The sequence below is a fragment of the Sciurus vulgaris genome (assembly GCF_902686455.1).
Source record: "Sciurus vulgaris genome assembly, chromosome: 1".
Classification (NCBI taxonomy): domain Eukaryota; kingdom Metazoa; phylum Chordata; class Mammalia; order Rodentia; family Sciuridae; genus Sciurus; species Sciurus vulgaris.
In genome coordinates, this window is record NC_136461.1 from 8,353,522 (window position 1) to 8,376,318 (window position 22,797).

A 22,797-nucleotide genomic window follows, 5' to 3' on the forward strand; every position below is an offset into this window, starting at 1 on the left:
CTAGAATGATTTCTTCACAGATTTCTCTATAACTCCAAACCATTTTTCATTTAAAAAGTAGATGACTCAGATTGGCCCACCGTACTTTGACTTCTGAGAATTTGGGTATGACCTTTCCTTCCTCCCTTCCTGGGCCCTCAGGAGTGGATGAGGGTGTGACTGGTGGGCTTCCCTGCCCCCCCACCCCCCATGCATTCCTTGACTCAAATGCCCCTTCTTCCAGGCCACGAACTTGGGGTATCATCCTTGAGTTCACCCTCACAAGTGCTGTATCTAATCTGTCTGTAAATCTGTGGAGGCCCTGACCTTCCCCACCTGCCTCCGCCTTTAGTGACTCCCACAGGGCAACCCCAGAGTGACTTGTATCTAGAGCTCAGCTCCTGCTTTCTGCTCAAAACACTGCTGTGGCTTTGGGTTTCACCAGGGGTCAAGGCCCATGTCCCTGCAGTGGCCCTCCAAACCAGTCCTCCACATGCTTGCCCCTCTGTGTTGGCCACACATGTTGTCCTTGCTATGGCAAAGCATATTCCCTTCAGAAGGCCTCTGCCCTTGTCTCTGACCATCTGCCTGTCCCTCCTGATATGGCCCCAGCTGGACCCACCCCTCTGTTATGCCCAGGGGCTCAAGACCCCACAAAGACCACCAGAGACCACGATCAATGCAAGCAACAAAGAGTTATTTATTAGCAAGCTCTGAGCCTGGTTCTCCACGCACTCAGGTTACCAGTGATGCTAAGAGGCCCCAGCCTTTGTTCAACAGGCCTTTTTATAATGAAAGGCAAACAGTTTTACAGTGTTCTTTTTAATTGGTTAACATAAATTTGTATACAATGTTATTTTAAGTTCTGGGTCTCCGAGAGGAGGGTTAGCATTATCTTTTAAGTTTGCTCTTGTGCAGGCAAGGTCAGCCACCTGGCCTTTACAGATAAGAGGTGAAGATTCTTTGCAGCTTTTATGAGGGGTTGAGGGCAGTTTGGGAAGAGGCTTTTGTTTACACAGGTGCGGGCTCTTTCTATCTTTATATTCCCCCCTTTCCAAGAACATTTAGAGAGCCAATCTTGGGTCTCTTTAGTTTTAACCCTTACTGCTTTCCGGGCTGATATTGGGCCCTTAGCACCATTAATTGTACCGTATTTATTCTATCTTTAACAAAAGCATTTAACCTATTGATTATACAAGGTCCTATAGTTACAGCTAGTAGCAACAATATTAGGGGTCCCACTATAGCGGACACCAGAGTAGTTAACCAAGGGGAAAAATTGAACCAGGATTCAAACCAGCTCTGACGAGCTTCTCGTTCTTTCTTTCTGTTTGTGAGTCCTTCTCTGACTTTGGCCATATTATCCTTGATTGTCCCAGAGTGATCTACATAAAAACAACATTCTTCCCCTAGGGCAACACATAAGCCTCCTTGTTGTAAAAATATTAAGTCTAAACCTCTTCTATTCTGTAAGACCACTTCGGCTAGGGAAGTTAAAGATTGCTCTAAATGAGAGATTGAATCTTCTAAACGCTCTATGTCCGCATCTATTGCTGCTCTTAGATTAGAATAGTGTTGGCTCTGAGTGACTAAGGATGCGACTCCAGTTTCTAACCCTCCCAGGCTAGCCCGGAGCAGCAGACTGAGAGTTAGAGAAGTAATAGGCTCCCGTTTTTGTCGAATGGGGCTCTGTTTCGTGCCCCATCCTTGTTCAATCATAGTCAAAAAACTCTGGTGCTCATGGTAAATTAGCCGTGGAACCAATTTGACTAGAACACAGTAATCCTTTGACCGTTTTAACACACTCCAGTGGACACAGGGGGTGAGTCCAGAGGAGCAAGCCCACCACGTATCATTGTGGGGTATTATAAAAGAGTTTTCTGCCTCAGGTTGGATTCCCCATGTCGAGTGACAGAGGGACCGACTGGCATGGGGCACTGTTCCTAAACAGAGCCCTTGCCCGGACACTTGCTCTAGGGTTAGGGACTGTTTGGATCGCCAACGGCAGTCCTGGAGCCTGGTGGAGATAGTAACATGCGCTTGTACTGCTACTCCCTCATAATATGGGGGAACAGTGTCATAGCAGAGCCAGCAGGACTGGGTCAAATTAGGGTGGGTGGCATTGAGCACCAGGAAGGACCAAGACAAAAGACTCAGAAGGGGATGAACTTCTGTTTGAATTGGATCTACAATCGACTGTTTATGGGGTTGTGTAGTCCTTAAGTAGGGGGCACTTAAGGAGTGGGTGGTTGGTTGTGGGGTATTTGGGAAGCTAGTAACTGATTTAACAATTTTTGGACCTCGGGTAGGGGGGATGACCGGAATTCTTTGGGCTGGAGGGCGTAAAATTTGGTTATGCCCTAATGGCTGGGTAAACGGCTTTATAATCATCCGAACAGTGAACACAACCCCTAAATCAGGTCCCTCAGCATAGAGGCGTAACCCCCATGACCGGGTTCTTGTCCATTGTTTGTCCCGCCTCCCCTTATCAGTGAAGGTGATTAAGAGGGGGTTACAATTACTGCTACATGAGGCTTTTTCACCTCGCTTGACTTCAATTAAATCACAAGAGGCTTTTATCCAATAAGCCTGCCCTGTGGTTTCACATCCCCATTTAGCACAGAAATACGATTCTTCCCCTCCACATTGTTTCTGGTGAGAATAACCAGGACACACATAGAAGGGGAGACGCTGGAGTTCCTCCCTCCCACGAGTATAAACACAGTTAAATTTCCTTGTTCTCCCACTTACTGTATCTGAAAGGGCCCGTTTACTTAGGTGTAATTCTTCATTAACACTAATAGTGCCTGTTCCCACAGAAAAAGCCCCATTTGCTAAAGTGCAAAGGTCTACTTGCAGTTCAGGCCACCATGTCCATAAAGGGTGGTATTCAGTCACAGTCAGGCTGGGAACTCTTGCCGCCGGGTTGGTTACTTCCCAGGTGATTTCATAAGGCTGATGTGGGCTGAGGTTGGTGGCTCCAAAAACTGGAGCCACAGCTGCAGTTGTGGCCAGGGCAAAATAACAAAGCAAAAGTAAGAACATAGTCACAGTCAGTGACGGCAAAGCTTGATCTTTAGCGGGCTGTCTTTGGACCTGTCCACTCTCCACGTAGAGTCGTCTAGGGCAGGAAGCACAATGTCGGCAAGGGGTTCAGACGGCTTGACATGGGTGTGATGAATCCAGGAGTCGACTTTGAGAGCGGTGGGTGTAGTCGAAATGACCGTGTAGGGGCCCTTCCAGCGAGGCTCCAGGTAACTCTGTCGGTGTCGCTTCACTAGGACCCAGTCCCCCGGGTGGAAGTTGTGAGGAACAGGAGGCGGGCCTGACTCGTACAGGCCTCTGAGCTTTGGCCAAACTTCTCTGTGGGCCCTCTGCAGGACCTGGAGGGAAAATAAAAGTTCAAAGTCATCTACATTTTTTTCTTTTAGGAGACGCTCAGTCAGATCAGGGAGTATTGGAGGTGGGGTCCCAAACATGATTTCATAAGGGGTGTCCCATCTTGTAGGGAGAATTACGCACCCGATACAGGGCATAGGGAAGGAGAGCTACCCAGTTACCGCCAGTCTCCATGGTTAATTTAGTTAATGTCTCTTTTAAAGTTCTGTTCATTCTCTCTACCTGTCCTGAGCTTTGGGGTCGATAAGCACCATGTAGTTTCCAATTTGCCCCAAGTACTGTAGCCAGCCCCTGACTTACCTGGGAAGTAAATGCTGGCCCATTGTCCGACCCTATCATTACAGGAAATCCATACCTTGGCAGGAGGTCTTCTAAAATCATTTTAGCCACTATTTGCGCCGTTTCTCGCTTGGTGGGAAAGGCTTCGACCCATCCTGAAAAAGTATCTACAAAGACTAATAGATATTTATACCCATATTTTCCAGGTTTTACTTCAGTGAAATCAACTTCCCAATATGCCCCTGGCCTATCTCCCCTTAATCTATTTCCTGATTCCCACTTACTATATCCTGCATTTGTCAACTTACAAACCCTGCAACTTTTGACAATCTGTTCTATCTTATTCTGCACACCTTTAATTCTAATTCCTGCTTGCTGCATCAAGTCCTGTAATTTTCTTGTCCCCATGTGGGTGGTCTGATGGAGCCTGCACAACACTTTCTGTCCCAACAGTTCTGGAAGTATTATCCGGCTTTCAGAGTCTTTCCACCATCCGTCTAAGCATTGGGCTTGTGGCTGCTGGCGAATCCATGGTAAGTCCTCTTCCGTGTATGTTGGGTCTTTTGGAAGGGTTCGTGGGCCAGAGTCTGGGAGTTGAGCAACCGTAATCAAGTCTCTCTGAAGGGCTATCTCTCATGCCTTCTTATCCGCTAAACAATTGCCCCTAGATACTAGATCAGTTGGTTTTTGATGCCCAGGGCAGTGTATGATAGCCAATTTCTTGGGTAACCAAAGGGCATCTATCAGGGACACAATTTCTTCCTTGTTTTTAATAGATTTCCCTTCTGCTGTTAGCATTCCCCTTTCCCTATAAATAGCCCCATGAATATGGGCAGTTGCAAAGGCATAACGGCTGCCCGTGTATACAGTCAATTTTTTGCCTTCTCCCATCGTGAGAGCCTTAGGCATGGCTATTAATTCTGCCTTCTGGGCAGAGGTGCCTATTGGTAGGGGCTCAGCCCAGATCACCTCTGTCTCAGTTACTACTGCTGCGCCCGCATACCTTTGACCCTGATGTAAAAAGCTGCTCCCATCCGTGAACCACACTGCATCTGCATCGAGCAGCGGATGATCTTGCAGGTCTTCTCTAAGCCCATGAACCTGGGCTAGGACTTCTGAGCAGTCATGTACGGGTGTGTCCAGGTCAGGGTCAGGCAGCAGCGTAGCAGGATTGAGAGCTGAGGGTGCCTGAAAAATAATCCTGGGAGGGTTAAGCAATAGGCTCTGATAACGTGTGAGCCGAGCATTACTGAGCCATCGATCTGGAGGTTGTCTCAGGATTCCCTCAATAGCATGTGGAGCGATCACATGTAATTCTTGTCCCATAGTCGATTTATCAGCATCTTTTACCATTACGGCTGTGGCAGCAATCATTCATAGGCGTGGGGGCCAGCCTGCAGCCACCGGGTCCAGTTTCTTTGACAGGTGTGCTACTGGTCTCCTCCAGGGGCCTAGGTATTGAGTCAAGACTCCTTTTGCTATCCCTTTACTTTCATCTATATAGAGAAAGAACGGTTTAACGACATCGGGAAGTCCCAGGGCCGGGGCTGACAAGAGGGCATTCTTGATTTATTGAAATGCTGTATCTGCTTCTATTGTCCAATTAAAGGGCTGCTTGTCTTTTGTGGCCTCGTACAGTGGTTTGGCTAATTCTGCAAACCCTGGAATCCATAGTCGACAGAAGCCAGCCGACCCAAGGAATTCCCTTACTTGGCGTGGGGACTGGGGCTTTGGGATTCTTAGAACAGTCTCTTTTCGGGCTTGAGTTAACCATCGTTTTCCTCCCTTTAAGAGATAGCCCAAGTACGTTACCTCCGGTCTGCAGATTTGGGCCTTCTTTGCTGACGCCCGATATCCCAGGTTGCCCAGTGTCTGGAGTTAGATTTTCTGTTCCACGGATACATTCATCCCAGTTTTCAGCGGCTACAAGGAGATCATCTACATATTGTAACAAGGTTAGGTTGGGATGATTTTTCCTAAACTCACCCAAGTCCTCATGTAGAGCTTCATCAAACAAGGTGGGAGAATTTTTGAATCCCTGCGGCAATCTTGTCCAGGTGAGTTGTCCATTCAAAGGCAAATAGCTCTTGGCTTTTTGGAGCTAGAGACAAGCTGAAAAAGGCATCTTTTAAATCCAGCACCGTATACCATTGTCTGTAAGGAGGAAGCGCACTCAGACGTGTATACGGATTAGGCACAGTAGGGTGTATGTCCGCCACCCTTTTGTTTACCTCTCTTAGGTCCTGTACTGGGCGGTACTCGTTTGAGTTGGGCTTCCGTATTGGAAGCAGGGGGGTGTTCCATGCCGACCGGCAAGGTCGTAGTATCCCTTGGTTCAGCAGTCGCCTGATGGTGGGGGGTTATTCCTGTCCGTGCCTCCCTGGTCATGGGGTATTGTTTAACCCTAACGGGGTTAGCTCCTGGTTTTGTCTCTATATAGAGGGCAGGCCGATGTTTAGCTAGCCCAATTCCTCCAGTCTCTGCCCAAGCGTCTGGGAACCGCTGTACCCAGTCTTTAATGTTTTTATCAGGGGATTGCGGCTGCTGGTGTAGCCGATACTCATCCTCCAAAGTAAGAGTTAGCATAGGTAACAACTTTCCTTGTCCATCTGTTACCTGGGCGCCTTCGGGATGAAAATGAATTTGGGCCCCGATTTTGGTTAATAAATCTCTTCCCAGCAAGGGATAGGTGCTGTCGGGTATGACTAAGAATGAGTGGGACACTTTTCCCGTTCCCACGTCTACTGTTCTTTTGGTCGTCCAGGGGCACTTTTTAATCCCTGTAGCTCCTTGCACCCATGAGGTGCTTGTTGAAATCTTTCCTTGAGGGTCAGTCAAAGCTGAATATTGAGCTCCTGTTTCTACCAAAAATTGCACTGGAGTCCCCTCCACTTTCAGAGTTACCCTAGGTTCGGGGAGGGGTTCCGAACCCCGTTGCCCCTAATCGTGCATTTCATCTCGGGTGACCAGGACCGATGGTCTCCTAGTCGTTCCTTTACCATCTCTAGATCTATGGTTTCTTTTTTTAGGGCATTCTCTAGCCCAATGACCTTCCTCCTTACAGTAGGCGCACTGATTCTGACCCAGCTCATGTGCCCTGGAGTCCCCAGGTGGTGGCCGATTGCTTGGGAGTCTGTTTCTTTCTTTCTCTGTCCTCCCACCCTGCACTGCTACTGCTACTGCTTTAGTCATTTCCCTAGTAGCCCTAAGCTGTTTTTCTTCTGGTGCATCTCTGTTGTTGAATACCCGCTGGGCTATTCTCATTAAGTCTTGAATACTTCTCCCTTCTAAGTCCTCTATTCTCTGTAACTTACGCCGCCTTATATCTGGTGCAGCCTGGTCAACAAAACTCATCACTACTGCTGCCTGATTCTCGGGTGACTCTGGATCCATAGGAGTGTACTGTCTAAATGCCTCCATTCATCTTTCTAAATAAGCTGAGGGTGATTCCTGCCTTTCTTGCATTACTGAGTATACCTTGGCCAAATTGGTGGGCTTACGAGCTGCACCCCGAGACCCCCCATTAGAGTCTGGCGATAAACCCGGAGCCTCTCCCTACCTTCAGCCGTATTGTAGTCCCATTCATCTTGTGGCGGCCTGGACAAGGGGAAAGAAGCATTAATTAAGTCAGGGTTTACAGTGGGCTGTCCGTCGTCCCCTGGGACCAACTTTCTGGCCTCCATCTGGATTCTTTCACGCTCCCCGGTCGTAAACAGGATCCGGAGTAACTACTGACAGTCATCCCATGTAGGCTGGTGAGTAAACATGACGCTATCTAAAAGGGAAATCAAGTCTTTAGGATTGTCAGAAAACTTAGCATTTTGATTTTTTCAATTATATAAATCGCTCGTAGAGAAGGGCCAACATTGAAGCCGGGGATTGCCAGCGTCGTCTGGCGGCCCAGTTTCTCGGAGCGGCAGAGCGATCGTAGAATCTGGAGCTTCTGGTTGGGAGGGGCAGGCTGCCCGCTGAACTTGGCCTCGCGTTCTCCTTGCCGGCCCTCCCGAGCCAGGTCTTTCTTCTTATTTCCGGCTGCGGCAGCTTCTCTTTCTTCTGCAGCCTCCTGTCCTGGGTCCTGAGGAGGAATAGGGGCTTGCATATACGGAGGGGGGTTAGAGAAAAGGTGGTCTGAATCTTCCTCCGGGAGAATGGGGTGAGGAGCTGTGGGCTTTTCTGACGAGCCTAACTTCTTTAGGGCAAGCATTTCAGTTGTGGGGCAGGGCCGTGGCGGAAGGGAGAAAGCCAGGTTGGAGGGTCACTGTCTACTGAGCTTCCCCAAGTTAGAATATATGGAATTTGATCTGGGTGGCCAATTTTCCCTGATTGGAAGATTTTCTCTTTGACCTTTCGGATGGTTGGAAGGTTGAAGGTTCCCTCTGGGGGCCATCCCACTTGGAAGGTGGGCCAATCCGACCTGCAAAAGGTTACAAATTTTTTTTATTGATTTCAACTGACAAATTACGTGCTCTGGCTTGAGCCTCCCCAAAGTGGCTGACTACTATGGCCAAAGGGGTACTCTGAGTTTGGCCCATTTCTACAGCAACTAGATATCCCACTATGGAGAGGAGGAGAAATGTAAAGGTTAGATAAAAAAGAAATTGGACCAGACAACGCCGACGTGGGTTGGAGATGTCGTTACAGCAGAGAGCCTCCGCTGGTTGTCTATCCGGTTGAAAACCTGTTTCCTGTATAATTCCAAAAGGATGAAATAAATTTGGCCATTGGTTAGTATTTCTCCTCTCTGTCAGGAGATTTATAGACCCGTCTTCCTCCAGATTGGAGATGAGAAGTTTAAAAATGAGAAACAGAACAGTAGTGGACTAACACACCGAAGAATTTAATAGGAGGCAAGAGTAAAGACCATACAGGACATTACACAAATGCACAAACAGACAGATATATAGCGCGCTAGATCAAAATTGGCTAGTTGGTATTTTGTCGACAAAAACAAAAGCCCAGATGCGACAGAGTCGCCCAGATGCATCTCCCGAGACCCTGCTGGAGTCCTATAGCGCATCCGCCAGGACATTGCCAGCCCAGAACCAGAACCTACAGGCAATCCAGACAGAAATACGCAATGCCTTACTCACCGGCCAATGATGTCGCTTATGACTCTATGATCAGGTGTCTGGGTGGGACTGGGGTATCCCGAGCAAGCCCCCATATGTTATGCCCAGCGGCTCAAGACCCCACAAAGACCACCAGAGACCACGATCAATGCAAGCAACGAAGAGTCATTTACTAGCAAGCTCGAGCCTGGTCCTCCACGCACTCGGTTACCAGTGACGCTAAGAGGCCCCGAGCCTTTGTTCAACAGGCCTATTTATAATGAAAGGCAAACAGTTTTACAGTGTTCTTTTTAATTGGTTAACATAAATTTGTATACAATGTTATTTTAAGTTCTGGGTCTCCGAGAGGAGGGTTAGCATTATCTTTTAAGTTTGCTCTTATGCTGGCAAGGTCAGCCACCTGGCCTTTACAGATAAGAGGTGAAGATTCTTTGCAGCTGTAATGAGGGGTTGAGGGCAATTAGGGAAGAGCTTCGTATTTACACAGGCCGCGGCTTTTATGAGGGGTCGAAGGCAGTTTGGGAAGAGGCTTTTGTTTACACAGGTGCGGGCTCTTTCTGTCTTTACACCTCCACCTCCCAGTCTGCCACACTGTCCTGTGGTGAGGTCGACCCAGACGTCCCATGGCGGATCTGCGCCCCCCCTGCTCCAAGTGTCCCAACCACAGTTGTACAGTTGTCACCTAGCAGGAAGTAGCATTTGCTTTATTGTCCCTGCCTCCAGAACACACTCTGCAAGGAGCTGAGATTTGGTCTGGTTCGCTTATTGATATCTACCAAGCATCTAGGCATGTGCCTGGCGCAGACCTGAGCTCCAGAGAACAGCTGAGTGATCCTGGCTCAGTGCACGTTTATCATCCCTCTGGCTGGGGGGGAGGGGGGGAGGGGGGGAGGGGGGGCACACAAATGTTCCTGGAAACCTGCGGGACTCCGCGTGTACCGTGAAAGCAAAAACGACCTCAACGGGGACAGACCGCAGATGGGTCAGCAATGCCTCTTATTAAGCACGGAATCAAGCAGTCAGTCATTGGAGGGACACATCTTTGGGGGTGGGTGGTGGCAGGCTACCATGAGGGTCTGGCTTGTATAGGGCCATAGCAGAACCAGGTCACCAGAGGAGTTACTTTTGGCGGGCTCACTGGGGGTGGGGCAGGTGAGGGAGTTCCTGGGACCAGTCAATTAGGATTCAGTCAGGTGGGGTCAGGTGACGTGTTCCCCCGCCTGCCTTCCCTCTGGCTGAGCCCTGGGCTTCTAAATGACAACAGCTCCAATTTATCACAAAGGTTCCCTGCACACAGGGAGGGAGATGGGTGAAGGAACAGCTGCAGACAGGGGAAATGCTTATTCTCCATGTCCTTCATATTCCTTATTTAGCACACTCAGCTCCGTTGTGATCGGGCTTGGAGCAGTGAGGACCGGCTTAAATCCCAGCATGGGGGCAGGGGGTGCAGAGGGGGGATGAGGGAGCCTGCATTTGAGCTAAATTTTCCCAAAGCTCAGGGGCTTTCAAACTTACTTTTTACTTTGACCCACGATTGTAAATATATCATGATCCAGTATTTACACATGCATAGGTGAAAGGAAATATTTGGAATTAATCATCATCCTTGTCCTGCAATACAAGACTAGTTTCTGTCATTAACAGGATGCTATTTCCAACGCAGTTGCTCTCAGCTACTCCTGGATGCCAGTCAGTTTGGAACAGGCTGTTCTGGTTGGGGTGTAACTCAGTAGTACAGTGCTTGCCTAGCATATGTGAGATCCTAGGTTTGATACCCAGTACCACAAGATAGATAGATGACAGATAGATGATAGATAGATAGATAGATAGATAGATAGATAGATAGATAGATAGATAGATAAAGGCTGTTCTCATGGAAGGATTGCAAATTGAAGACCAGCCTCAGTGACTTAGCAAGACCCTGTCTCAAAATAAAAAAATAGAAAGTCTGGGGATGTAGCTCAGTAGCTCAGTGATAGAGTGACCTTCGGTTCAATCCTCAGTACAAAAAAAAAAAAAAAATAGTCTGCTCCTCGTTGGGTCATGTAAATATCAGACATTCCCAGTCAAGGCGGGACTCATTCCTGTGGTTTCTCAGGCTACCTCATCTGTACATTAGAAGTTCTGGGGAATCGAGAGGCTGGGAATATTAGTCTCCTGGTGACAGCATCCCCATTTAATCACATGTACTATGTGACCAGGAATATAGGACTCTGTTCCAACTGCTGAGGCCCCTCTGGGGCATGGCTTCCTGTCTATGGTGAGTTGGACTCAGATAAGAAGAGCCAGCTCCCGACCAAGAGCTTAGCATATGTCTGCAGCTTACCCCCCACACACGCTATTGGGGTTTGGGGGACAGACCAGTTGCAGCAAGTAGCACTTAAGAGGATAACCTCAAACTATTTTATGCAGGCAGGCCCAGAGCACAAATTCTAAATTCTGAGCCCTGATCCACAGTTTCTCACATTTATAGGTTATTTGGTGTCATTTTAGACTCGTCCTATTATTGTTTTTTTTTTTTTTTCTCTCTCTTTTAAAAAATTTCCTGCCGGGAGCGGTGTCGCACGCCTGTAAACCCAGTTGTTCGGGAGACTGAGGCAGGAGGATCACGAGTTCAAAGGCAGCCTCACCAACTTAGTGAGGCCCTAAGCAACTCAGCAAGATCCTGTCTCAATTAAAAAAAAAAAAAAAAAAATTATTAAAGGACTGGGGATGTGCTCAGTGGTTAAATGCCCCTGCGTTCAATCCCCGGTACCAAGAAAAAAAAAAATCCTATCTATGTGACTGAAGGCCTGTGCACATCTCTACCATAAAGCATGCTTGCAGAAACAGGTAGGAAACAGCTCTTTTCACAGCTCGTTAAATCTCCAGCCTTACCAGCCTTGCCAAGCGGTGTTCACGTTTCACAAGGGAGTAGGCAGACTCCTAGAGACAGTCACTCAATCCAGAAGGTGGGGACCAGGGTTAATCAGGCTTCCTGAAGAAAGGCGACAGAAGGGAGAACTCACCTCTCCCCAGGCACTGGTGTCTCACCACACGCTTTTAGAATTTCATATTACAACCAGGTTTGGTTTTTGCCATCACGCTATCAAAGCCGATGCTCTCCCTTCCCGTACAAATGAGGAGGCTGTGAGTTCGGCAGAATGAGCCTACTGTGCGCTCGGGCACTGGAGCCACGGACAGTGGGGAATGAGGTCGCGTATCTGGGCAGGGCCTTCCCGCAGAGGAACTGAGCAGGCGGAGACCAGAGGCGGGAGCCTGGGCCCAATGAGGCAGGAGAGGAGTGGGAGACAAGGCACAGAAGGGAGTTGGGCAGGTTTGGGTCTTCGTTTTCTTCTGAGTGAGGCATTTGCTGCCGCAGTGTTGGAGCTGAGTGTTGTGAGCCCACTTAGGGATTTTTGTTTTGTTTCGCTTGTGGTACTGGGGTTCAAACCCAGGGCCTTGAGCCTGTTTGGCAAGCGCTGTACCACTGAGCTACACCCCCTTTTGTTTTTGAGACAGGGTCTTGCCAAGTTGCTGAGGCTGGCCTGGAACTTGGAATCCTCCTGCCTTGGCCTCCTGAATTGCTGAGATTACAGGCGTGCGCCACTGCACCCAGCTCTAACTCACATCTTGGTGGAGTCCTGGACCGCTGGGAAGAGGTGGACAGCAGAGAGGACAGATGCAGGCAGCCAGCCAGGCAGAGCGAGATGGTGTCCTGGACCAGGGCAATTGGGATGGAGGTGGAAGAGAGGGGGTTCCGGATACCTTCTGAGACACTACTTGATGGATATTGGGATTCACGACGAAGCTGCTGTTGAAATAGACTCCCTCTAAAATTAAGGGCAACTTCCTGATAACTTATTTCTTGCGGGATATAAAACAAAGCCCTTCTGAGCAGGTTTGGTGGCACACGCCTGTAATCCCGATTCAAGAACTGCCTCAGCAATTTAGCCAGGCCCCAAGCAACATAGAGAGAACCTGTCTCAAAATAAAAAATAAAAAGGGCTGGGGATGTGGCTCAGTAGTTAAGCACCCGTGGATTCAATCCTCAATACCAAATCAATCAATCAGAGCCCCTTTTGAAATTAGAGCTCCAAATTGTTTTAACTTCAGAACTTCCTCAGTGTGAGAATAAAACCTTCCTCCTTCAGAGGACAGAGCCATAGGAAGCTGAGATCCATAGGTTCCCTAGCTAACTAAATCTGCCTATGGATATTTCCTGTCTTGTGCCACGGATCTCATCTGTAAAAGCTTTCCTACCCCTGAGTGCCCTGAAGATGGAGAGAGGAGAAAAGTTCTCTATCTTCCACAAAGCTCGCTTTGAATAAATTTCCCTGCCAACCTGCCTCTTAAATTTTCCAGGGAATGACATAGTGGAAAAGCCCTTCTCTCCGGCAGTACTATGAACATTCCTATGCAAGACTTTGTATAGACAATCTTTCCCCCTTGGATAAATGCCTAGGAGTAGAATGACTGTTTTAACTTTTAAAACAAAAAGAAAAGAACAGTGCCAGGCAGGTGGCTCATGCCTGAAACCCTAGTGACTTTGAAGGTTGAGGCAGGAGGATTGCAAGTTAAAGGCCAGCCTCAGCAACTTAGTGAGATGCTGTCTCAAATAAGAAATAAAAAAGGATGTAGCTCAGTGGTAAAGAGACTCTGGGTTCAATCTCTAGTAACAAAACTAACAAAACAAAAACAAAACCCCAGCTTTATTGAGGTATAATTTGCATACCATATAAATTGTTAAGTGTACAGCTCCACCATTTTAATAAGTAGACAAAAGTTGTGCAGCTGTTGCTACAATCCAATTTTAAAACCTGCCTGTCATCCCAGAAACATCATTTATGCCCTTCTGCATAATGATGGTAACTTCCCGGTTCCCATCCTGGACCCTGCAAACCACCATCTCTTTGTGTATAGACTTGCTTTTCAGGACATTTCCAACAATGGAGATCATAAAGCACCTGGGTTTTGGTGTCTGGCTTTCTCTTTTCTTTTCTTTTCTTTTTTTGGTACCATGGTTTGAACCCAGGGGTACTTGGGTGTGAACACCAAGTCACATCTCCAGTCCTTTTTATTTGGAGACAATGTCTTGCTAAATTGATTAGGGCCTCACTAAGTTGTCCAGGCTGGCCTTGAGCTTATGATCTTCCTGCCTCAGCTGCCCAAGTTTCTGGGATTACAAGTGTGTGCCACTGTGCCTGGTTTAAATGGTGTTTTAAAAATCAACTTCTAATGGTTTGTTTATAACATACAAAATGCGGTTTATTTCTGTATATTGATCTTGTATCTTGCAACCTTCTAAAACTAATTAACAAATCCAGTGACATTTTTGTAGATCCTCTGGGATTTTCAATTATATTGTATGTGGATAAAAATAGTTTTCTTTCCAATCTAGGTGCCTTTTTCTTTTTTCTTTTCTTTCTTTTTTTTGGGGGGGGGGGGTGGTCCTGGAGATTGAGCCCAGGAGCGCTTTACCATTGAGATACATCCCCAGCCCTTTTAATTTTTTTTCAGACTGGGTCTCTCTAAGTTGCTTGGAGACTTGCTAAATTGCTGAGGCTAGCCTTGAACTTGCAATCCTCCTGCCTAGATGTCTATTCTTTTCTTTTTCTTTCCTTATTGCACTAAGATCGTAGTATAATGTTGAAGTGTTGAGAGCAGACATCTGATCTTGAGAAAGCACCCAATCTTTTGTTATAAAGTATGCTGTTAACTAGGTGTTTCATAGATACCTTTTATCAGAAAGTTCCCTTCCATTTCCAGTTGGTTGGAAGTTTTCTAAAAAATCAGAAATGGGGGTTGGGAGTATAGCTTAGTGGGAGACTTGTTTGCTTGCTTACTGTGTGAATGTCCTGGTTTCTTGATCTCAGCACTGCAAAATTTTGAAAACTCAGAAGTGAATGTTGGATTTGGTCAATACTAAAATATGTCTAGGTAAAAGATTGTGGCACCTCCTATTTCTAACTAAGAAAAAGGGACAGTGCTGAGTGGGTGTTTTTTGTTTTTGTTTTGCTTTTTTCTGCATCTTTTGAGATGGTTTTCCTTTCCTACACCCTCCCTCCCCGCGGTTAATATGGTGAATTATGTTGATTTAAACATGTTCCGGTAAGTCACTTCATCTCAGTCTCATGAGGCTTTTTTTTTTTTTTTTTTTTTTGGAAAACGGGAAAATACTTCCATGCATATTTAAGGCATATAGAAAAGACGGGCCCAAATACCTGGCACACAGTAGGTGCTCAAAATAAGTTTACTTATACAAATTATATAAATTTATCTTACACCGGATTCTAGATGTCTATGTTCTTATTTTACCCACTACCTCCTTCCCCTCTTAATTCCTTCCTGCCTCCCTTCTAGTATAGTGCCTGCAGGCACAAAGTAGGCTCCGGTGAGTGAAAGAAAGAACGGTTGCCCGGGGCCGCCTGGCCCGCCCCGCCCATCTCGCTGCAGCCGCACACTGCGGCCTTCCGGAGCTTCAGAGGCTCAAACTTCTAGGCTCCGCCGATGGGGCGTAACCCGGTCTCACGCCGACCAATCAGAGCCCGTTCCCTGGGGCTCCGCCTTATTCCTGAAGTTGACCTCGGAGGCCCGGCCTCAGAAGTTAACCAATCGGCTATGAGTCTCTATTAGCTCCGCCCCGAAATTGAAACTGCCGCTGTGGGACGCGAAGTAAACGCTCGCGAGCATTTCGGCCCCGCCCCGCCTCTGGCCAATCAGGACGACCGGCGGAGGCCCCGCCCCCTCCGGGGACGCGCAGAGCGAGACCTGGCGGAACTCGGGGGCTGTGGGTCTAGGTCTTCTGGACGGTGAGTGCGGCGGAGGCAGACGGGGTTGGGCAGGGGGTGCCCGGAGCGCGTGCGCCCGCGCAGTGAACCAGGGGCCCGCGATGGAAGAGGACGGGGCTCACTCCAGTTCCTGGGGGTCCCGCGTGGGCGTCCCCCGCTCTGCCACTGACGCTTTGCTGTCCCCGTGTCAGATTTGAACGTCGCCTTCCGGTCTCACCTGCGCCGCTGCGGGAGGAGGGCAGCGCTGGCCCTTCAACCCCGTGCGAAAACAGGCCCTCGCACTGCAGGCCCAGCGTCGCTGGCCAGGTGAAGGCGGGGCCCGAGTTTGAGAGAAGTGGGAAACAGGCAGCCTGCAGAAATCCCTGACAGGCAAGTGTGTCCCTGAGCCGGGGACACTGGGGTTGCGGGCCGAGGGCCTGAGGAGGAGGTGGTTTCTCAGGCCCCTCCCCGCACTGCCAGGGAAGGGCTTTCTTGACCAGGGCCTGGATCCCGATTCAGTTGCAGTCCTGGATTTGCCCCTTACTAGCTGTGTGAGTTAAGGCATGTCGCTAAAACTCTGAACTTTGGTTTCTTTATATGTCAAAAGAAAGGGAATAGGTTGTGGGTGTAGTTTAGTGGCAGAGCACACGCTTAGCATGCTCCAGGCCCTGGGTTCAATGCCTAACACACATACCAAAACAGTGAAAGAAAGAAAGAAAAGATAGAGGGGAGACGGAAGGCAGGAAAGAAAAAAGTGCCTTCAGAAGCTTGATTTTTTTTGTTGGATTCACAAGTTATAAAGCTTTACGTTTGCAGACTTGACATTAGTTACTTTCTGCAGATTAAACTAGTCTAATTTCTTAGGGCTGTTCAAGGGGAATTCGTCTCCTTTGGCCTGATAACAACCTAGTAAGGTAGATACCATGTTAGTCCGATGAGAAAAGAAGACCCAGGTTAAATGACTTGCCTGAGGCTGCCTAGTTCAAGAGAATCCCAGTGGTGTTGAATCCAGGCTTCTGGCACCGAGGCACTTTCCTCAGCCCTGTGACATGCTGTCTTGACTTCAGGTGGGAAGAAAGGACCTCTTGTGACCCTGACATTCTGGGGTGCTGGAGGATACATCCGGAATGACGGAGACTGAGGACCTCCTGCAGCTTCGGCTGCTCAGCCTGAAGCTCCTGAGGCAGCTACAAGTCGGGCAATATGCCGTCCAGCGGTCAGTGGCCAAGGCAGCCTCAGAGGTGGGTGCTTTCCTCAGGATCTCCCAGGGGACAAGGAAGGAGCTGCCTCACCCTCAGGATAGTACCCAGGCCTCCAGTGTCTTTTTGTTCAATGCAAAGCTGAGGGAGGCCTTGGGAGGTAAGGTACTGGGCTTGTGTGACCTGGATGAACTTTTCCAGTCAGGCCGGAACTCCAGAGGCAGCTACGACCCAGAGATGCCATTGTCCCCCAAAACTTCCTCAGTCTCTTCACAAGCCTCTGGCTCACAGGACAGACGCCACATGTGGGACCCACTGGAGGCTCATGGAGATGACCCCTGTGATGTGGCCTGGCTTGACAGGGTCAGCTCAAGGGCAGTGTCTCAACCACCTGTCAAGTGCCAACACCTGGAGCCCTCGGGCCAACCCAGGTCCCACTCAGCACCCTCACTGACCTCCATAGACTCCAAGAAGCCAGCACCTTCAGCAGGGCTGCATGATCCGGCCCCAGGATCCATCCCGGCTGAACAAAGCAAGCAGTCCAAGGTAACACGAGAGCTGGGCATCTGCCAATGAGACTTCCTTGAGCCTTGGTTTCTCTATCTGACAAATGCGCTATGGGCAGTATCCTTCAGCAGAAGGCTTTCAGAAGGTACCTCGAGTTGTACCTGTGCTGCCCAAGTGCTTGCTAGTGTTTCAGACAGCACTTTAGGAAGAATATGATAAGCCCGTTATGTAGATGGGGAGACTGAGGCTCGGAGCCCAGACGTCTTCAGAGCCATGCATAAAGTGGGCCAAACTTATCTTCAGGCTCTTGAGCTCTCCCCTGAGCCCCAGGGCCCAAGCAGGGTGAAGTCAAGACACATCCCCTGTCTTCCCCCACGGTGGGGCCTCTTTGGGCCAGGCCCACTAGGCTAACCCTTGCCCCTGTGGCCTCCCTCCTCAGTCCAGAGTGACCTTCTGCCAGGAGCCTGCCATACCTGAGAGCAGCTGGCGCCTCTGGCCATACCTGGGCTATGACTGGATTGTAGGTAAGGCCTGCCCCATGCACACACCTTGCCTGGAAGCAGGCAGTGGGGTCCTGGCTTGTCTGTTCTTGACCTCTGCACAGAGGTGGTGCACCTGCTGAGTGAACAGAGCCAGAGCTGCTTGTTTTTGAGCATGTACTGCATGCCCGGCCCCTGCACAGCTCTGCCTGGATCTTTGTTTGAGCTCCAGTCCTCCCCCTGGCCTTTTCTGCCTCATTGTTGAATGTTACAGTAAATGTGACATCTAAGTGTGCAGTTCAGGAGCATTAAGGACGCCAACATTGCTGCACCTCCTTTACCACCATCCGTGCCCAGAACTTTTTCATCTTGTAAACTGAAACCCTCTGCCCAGGAACACTGACTCCCCATCCCACCCTCACCCCAGCCCCTGGTAACTGCCTTCTCTTGTCTGTCTCTGAATTCCACCACTGCAGAGGTGGGCTCATGCAGCACTGTGTCACTGCATCGTTGTCCCCCACATTACTGTGTCTTCACGAGGAGTCTCTGCATCCTATTTTCATTTTTTAAACTCTAAGTGGCCAAGGCCGGCCTCGCTCCTCCCACCTCATCCTCCCAAGTCCTCTGTCTGCCTGTCTCCATCACCTTTTCTCACACTGAGCTTTACCTCCTGACGTTCCACCAACACTCCCTCCTTCCGTCCTCCCTGAAACTCTTTCTCCTTGACTCTGGCCATACACCCCCATCCCACCCCACCCCTGTCTTCCTGGCTGCTCCTTCCCAGCCTTCTCTGCTGGGTCCTCTTACCTGTTCCAGTCTCCAAACGCCAGCATCTGAGGGCTCCTTCTGACTCCATCCCCGTCTTTCTTCCTCCTCTATGATCCACCTCTTCCCAGTACCATGTTTTTCTTCTTGTTTCTCTTTTTTGGGTAGCCGGGATGGAACCTAGGAACACTGAGCCACCTCCCCAGCCTTATTTTGTATTATATTTAGAGACCGGGTCTCACTGAGTTGCTTAGTGCCTTGCTTTGTGCTGAGGCTGGCTCTGAACTCGCAATCCTCCTGCCTCAGCCTCCCGAGCCGCTGGGATGACTAGCGTGTACCACCGTGCCTGGCAGTGCTGTGCCTTTCAATGTTCCCCCTGCTCACTCTTCTTCATCTCTAGCCCATATCTGTCCTCTGAATCCCAGACTTGTACACTGGGCCGTCTTATCTCCATTGCTGTGCTGCGTGTTTTCTGTTGCTATGACAATACTGGGTATGCTATGACTGGATGCTTTGAAATACTTTAAAGCTTCACAGGTTCGAAGCCAGCCTCAGCAACTTAGACTGTAAGCAAACTAGTGAGATCCTGACTTAAAATAAAAAATAAAAAAGGGCTAGGGATGTGGCTCAGTGGTTAAGAGCCCCGGGTCAATCCCTGGTACCAATAATAATAATAATAAGGTACTTTGTGATAAGATTTTTAATTAGCTCACGGTCCTGGAGGTTCACGAGCATGACTCCCGCATCTAGTTGGCCTGGAGTGGGCCTCAGGGCTGCTTCACAGCCTGGCAGACCACATCATGGTGGGCACAGGCGGGAGGGCCAGATAGGAAGCAAGAGGAAAGGAGGGGCCAGCCTTGCTCTTCTAACAGCTTGCTGTCACGGGAACTCACCAGGGTCCTGTGGGAAACACATCAGTCCCCTCCGAGGGCAGAACTCCCCGTGGCTGCCACACTAGCCCCACCTCAGCACTGCCACACTGGGCACCGGCCTTCCAGCATGTGTGCCTTTAGGGACACGCAAATCAAATCCAAACCACAGCAACTAAGTGGCTCCTGTTACCTCACATCTGAATTCGGGGTCCCGATTCCTCCCTGCCTGCCCTCCTGAGCCTGCCCTGTCTCCGTCGATGGCAGCTTCGGATCCCCAGGTCAGGCCACAGCTTCGTGGTTCACCACCGTGTTTTCTCCTGTTTGCCGTGTTGCTCGCCAGCTCAGGAGCACATTCTCCCGTGCTTCCTGCGACGCGTTCCTGGAGCCCAGCTCCTCCACCTGGACTGCTGCCCGAGCCTCCCACCCGGCGCCCCGGCCTCCTCTCCCCTTGGGGCAGCCAGGGCGGGTAGCCTGTAGACATGTGGCCAGCGGACTGTGGGCTTCCTGACCCCTCCCAACCTCCCCCGCACTCCCTCTCAGTCCCTCGTCCCCTGGCCGCCCCTCAGGAGCCTTTGCACCTGTGTTTGTCTGCCTCCGTGCCTCCTTGATGTCCCTGTCTTCGTAAGTGCCCTCTCGTCCCCGAGGCCTCCCCGGCACTGCTGCCTTGCCAGGCCTTGCCATGCCTGGCGGCCTGACCCCACTCGCTTGCTTCCTGGCAGGTGCCACCATTCAGTTTGCCTCACCAATTTCTTTGGTGACTAGTTTGTCCTGGGCCTCCGAGGGCAGGACTTTGTCTGCGTCCTGCGCTTTCGCCAGCACAGAGCTGTGTCTGGCCCGTGGCGAGGGCACCATGCTGTAGGTAGACAGAGCGGAAGCAGAGCACAGTCACAGTAGGTGACTCCTGGCCTGTGTGGTGCGCAGCGGGAAAGGCAGTGGTCAGTGGGTGACTCCTGGCCTGTGTGGGGCGCAGCAGGAAAGGCGGTGGTGGGTGCCAGGGCTGCCCAGCAGCTCCTGGTGCTCTGCCCACACCAGAGTCTCTGGACAGCAGCTCTCGAGTCACCAGCAAGCCCGAGGCCTTCTTCTCCACGCTGCGGGAGTTCCGGGAAGCCAACAGGGAGGAGTGCGTTCACAGCGCCCCCGAGTGAGCAGGGGCGGGTGAGGGCAGCGGGCGGGCTGGGACTGCCCTGGGCGGCTGCTCACCCCTCACCCCCACAGACCCCAGTCCCCAGGCCTGCGTGACAGCGGCGACGTGGAGGAGGACCACGAATGTGAGTGCCCTTTCCTGGCCCCGGCCCCGCCCTGCTAGGGTGAGGGGCCAGGCCTGCCCCACGTGACACCCTCCCACAGCCAGGCCAGGCCCTGCCGGCTCGCGGGGAGGGGCCACCACACCCTGCAGTCATGGGCACCAGGTGGGAGAGGGCCCAGAACTTCTTTCCAGAGGGTGGGCGGCCCGTGTGGTGGGGGGCGTCAGGGCCCCTGGCATCTACAGTCCCTGGCTCACGGAGGCCGCGGCTTCTGCTGGCCTCACAGGTGTGTACTGTTACCGGGTCAACCGGCGCCTGTTTCTGGTGCCCTTGGATCCTGGCGTCCCCTGCCGCCTGTGCGGGACACCACGGGACCAGCGGGGCCCTGACACCCTGGCAGAGCCCACTCAGGTCAGGTGAGTGGCCATTGCACTTGGAGCCCCAGGGCCTCAGCTGCCAGGGAGCAGAGCCTGACCTCTGCCGGTTTGAGGGGAGCGAGGAAGGGGCTGAGGCCCTGCTGCCAGCCAGGCCTCACTGCACCTCCAAACAGGGTGAGCATCCCGCTGTCCATCCTGGACCCCCCACACCAGTACCAAGTCCACCGGCGGAAGAGCTTCGATGCTTCGGACACACTCGCTCTGCCCCGGGTGAGCCGCCGGGGGCTGCTGGGAACATGGGGCCACGTGGACCTAGGCCTGAGCAGGGCTGGCCTTGAGGGCGAGCACCGAGTCTTGGGGGGTGAGGGCGTCTTCCATCGCCGTGCTCAGTGCCCCGGGGAGGAGGGTGCCCGGTCACCCCCGGCTTCCAGGAGGGCTGTCTGCCTGTGCCCTGCACCACATGAACGGACCTGTTCCTGGGCTCTCGTGTGCCCTGTGCGTGGTGTGGTCCTCCACCTGCGGGGGCCGAGGCAGCAAGGCAGGCACCTTGGTGGAAGAGCTGGGTGTGAGCCTGGGTCTTGGGCTTCCGGAGCGCTTCCTCAGCCTGCCCTTTCCTGTTTCCAGCCAGGACAGGCATCTCGGGCAACCCATTCACCCCCAATACAGAGGGGCAGCAGGCGTGGGGGAGGGGTGGGGGTGGGAGCCAGTTGACTTCTGCAGCGGGGGGTGGGGGGGACCACCCTCCGGTGTTGGAGTGAGGGGAGCAGTTGGGGTGTGTGAAGCCGTACGTGCCAGGGTCGGGTGCTGGGTGCTCAGGGCAGAGCTCGGATGAGATGCCCTCTGCCCTCCCCACCCGGCCCTCAGGGTCCTGATGGCTGAATCTGCAGGGATGGGAAAGGGGCATCCCAGGGTCTTTAGTGGGTGAGACACCGCACCTGCCTGTGGGGGCCGTGACCGCTGGAGGCTGTTCCACCTGATGGGACTCCAGGCTGCGCTCTTCTAACCCTTTGCTGTCCACAGCACTGTCTGCTGGGCTGGGACATCCTTCCTCCAAAGTCCGAGAAGAGTTCAGCTCCCAAGAGTCTTGACCTATGGTCCTCAGTCACCGAGGCCCGGCAGCAGGAGCCGTCAGCGTCCAGCTCTTCCCACCTGGTATGGTCCAGGTTGTGGCCGAGCCGGGGGTGTCCTGGGAGGGACTGATGCCTTGGACCAGGCCGGGCCGGGGGCAGGGTTGGGGAGTGCCCGGGCCTGTCCCCCAGCCCTGACAGGGTCATTCTCCGACTCCACCACTCCTCATCGCCTGCCCCACTTTACCCAGAAAGGCGACCCTGCCTCTAAGATGCAGGAGGACCTGAGGCTGGTCGTGGGGACGACCTGCCCCCCAGGTTGCCCCTGACACTTTCCTGTTCACCCTCCAGGCCTTGCCAGTGCGGGTCCCACCCCCTACTCCTGTCTGGTTAGAACCCCAGGTCGCCTGGCCCCGTGCCCTGCGGCAGAAGCCCTGAGGACTGGCCACCCGGAGGAGGAGGGCGCTTGCACCAGCACCTCTGGCCTCTCCCGGCAGGTGGTGCCCAGGGGGCAGAAGGCCTGCCAGGTCGGCTTCAGCAGCTCAGGCCATGCTTGGGCAGCTGGTGGGCCCAGGCCTCTTTCCTTCTTGGAGTCCAGAGGGGAGGGTCTACCAGGTGGAGGTGAGGGGATTCTCTCCAAGTTTGCAAATAAAGCTTAGTGCTCGCTGCAGCTCTGATCCACGTGTGCCATCTGTCCTGATGCCCAAGGTTGCCCACCAGGCAGGGTGGGGGTCAAGGTCAGTGTTAAAAAGCCACCTCTGCAAGGACCTCAGTGGAGGCTGGGTGTGTTGGGTGAGTGGTCCCTGAAACCA

General features: G+C 51.6%; 1 protein-coding gene across 3 annotated transcripts; it reads left to right on the plus strand.

Annotated features, from left to right (window-relative positions):
• The first annotated feature begins 15,434 nt into the window (after positions 1-15,434).
• On the plus strand, positions 15,435-22,586 carry MIIP (migration and invasion inhibitory protein). Of its 3 annotated transcripts, XM_079143165.1 has the most exons (11): positions 15,435-15,517; positions 15,688-15,804; positions 16,546-16,716; positions 16,876-17,220; positions 17,621-17,705; positions 20,330-20,438; positions 20,513-20,565; positions 20,828-20,957; positions 21,092-21,188; positions 21,939-22,070; positions 22,337-22,586. In XM_079143165.1, exons 3-11 carry the CDS (start codon positions 16,603-16,605, stop codon positions 22,421-22,423), a joined length of 1,152 nt encoding a protein of 383 aa, XP_078999291.1. In that variant the 5' UTR covers positions 15,435-15,517; positions 15,688-15,804; positions 16,546-16,602; the 3' UTR covers positions 22,424-22,586. The 3 variants fall into 3 exon arrangements, with proteins under 3 accessions (XP_078999291.1, XP_078999292.1, XP_078999293.1); XM_079143166.1 differs by lacking the exons at positions 15,435-15,517; positions 21,092-21,188 and having other exon boundaries at positions 15,558-15,804; XM_079143167.1 differs by lacking the exons at positions 15,435-15,517; positions 15,688-15,804 and having other exon boundaries at positions 16,576-16,716; positions 16,880-17,220.
• Positions 22,587-22,797: the final 211 nt, after the last annotated feature.

Bases quoted from the DNA above. Each gene is read 5' to 3' on its own strand.
- MIIP (XM_079143165.1), top strand. From the start codon at position 16,603: ATGACGGAGACTGAGGACCTCCTGCAGCTTCGGCTGCTCAGCCTGAAG. The intron at 16,717-16,875 runs GTGGGTGCTTTC...GAACTTTTCCAG, and splicing joins TGGCCAAGGCAGCCTCAGAG to TCAGGCCGGAACTCCAGAGG. The intron at 20,566-20,827 runs GTGAGTGCCCTT...CTGGCCTCACAG, and splicing joins CGTGGAGGAGGACCACGAAT to GTGTGTACTGTTACCGGGTC.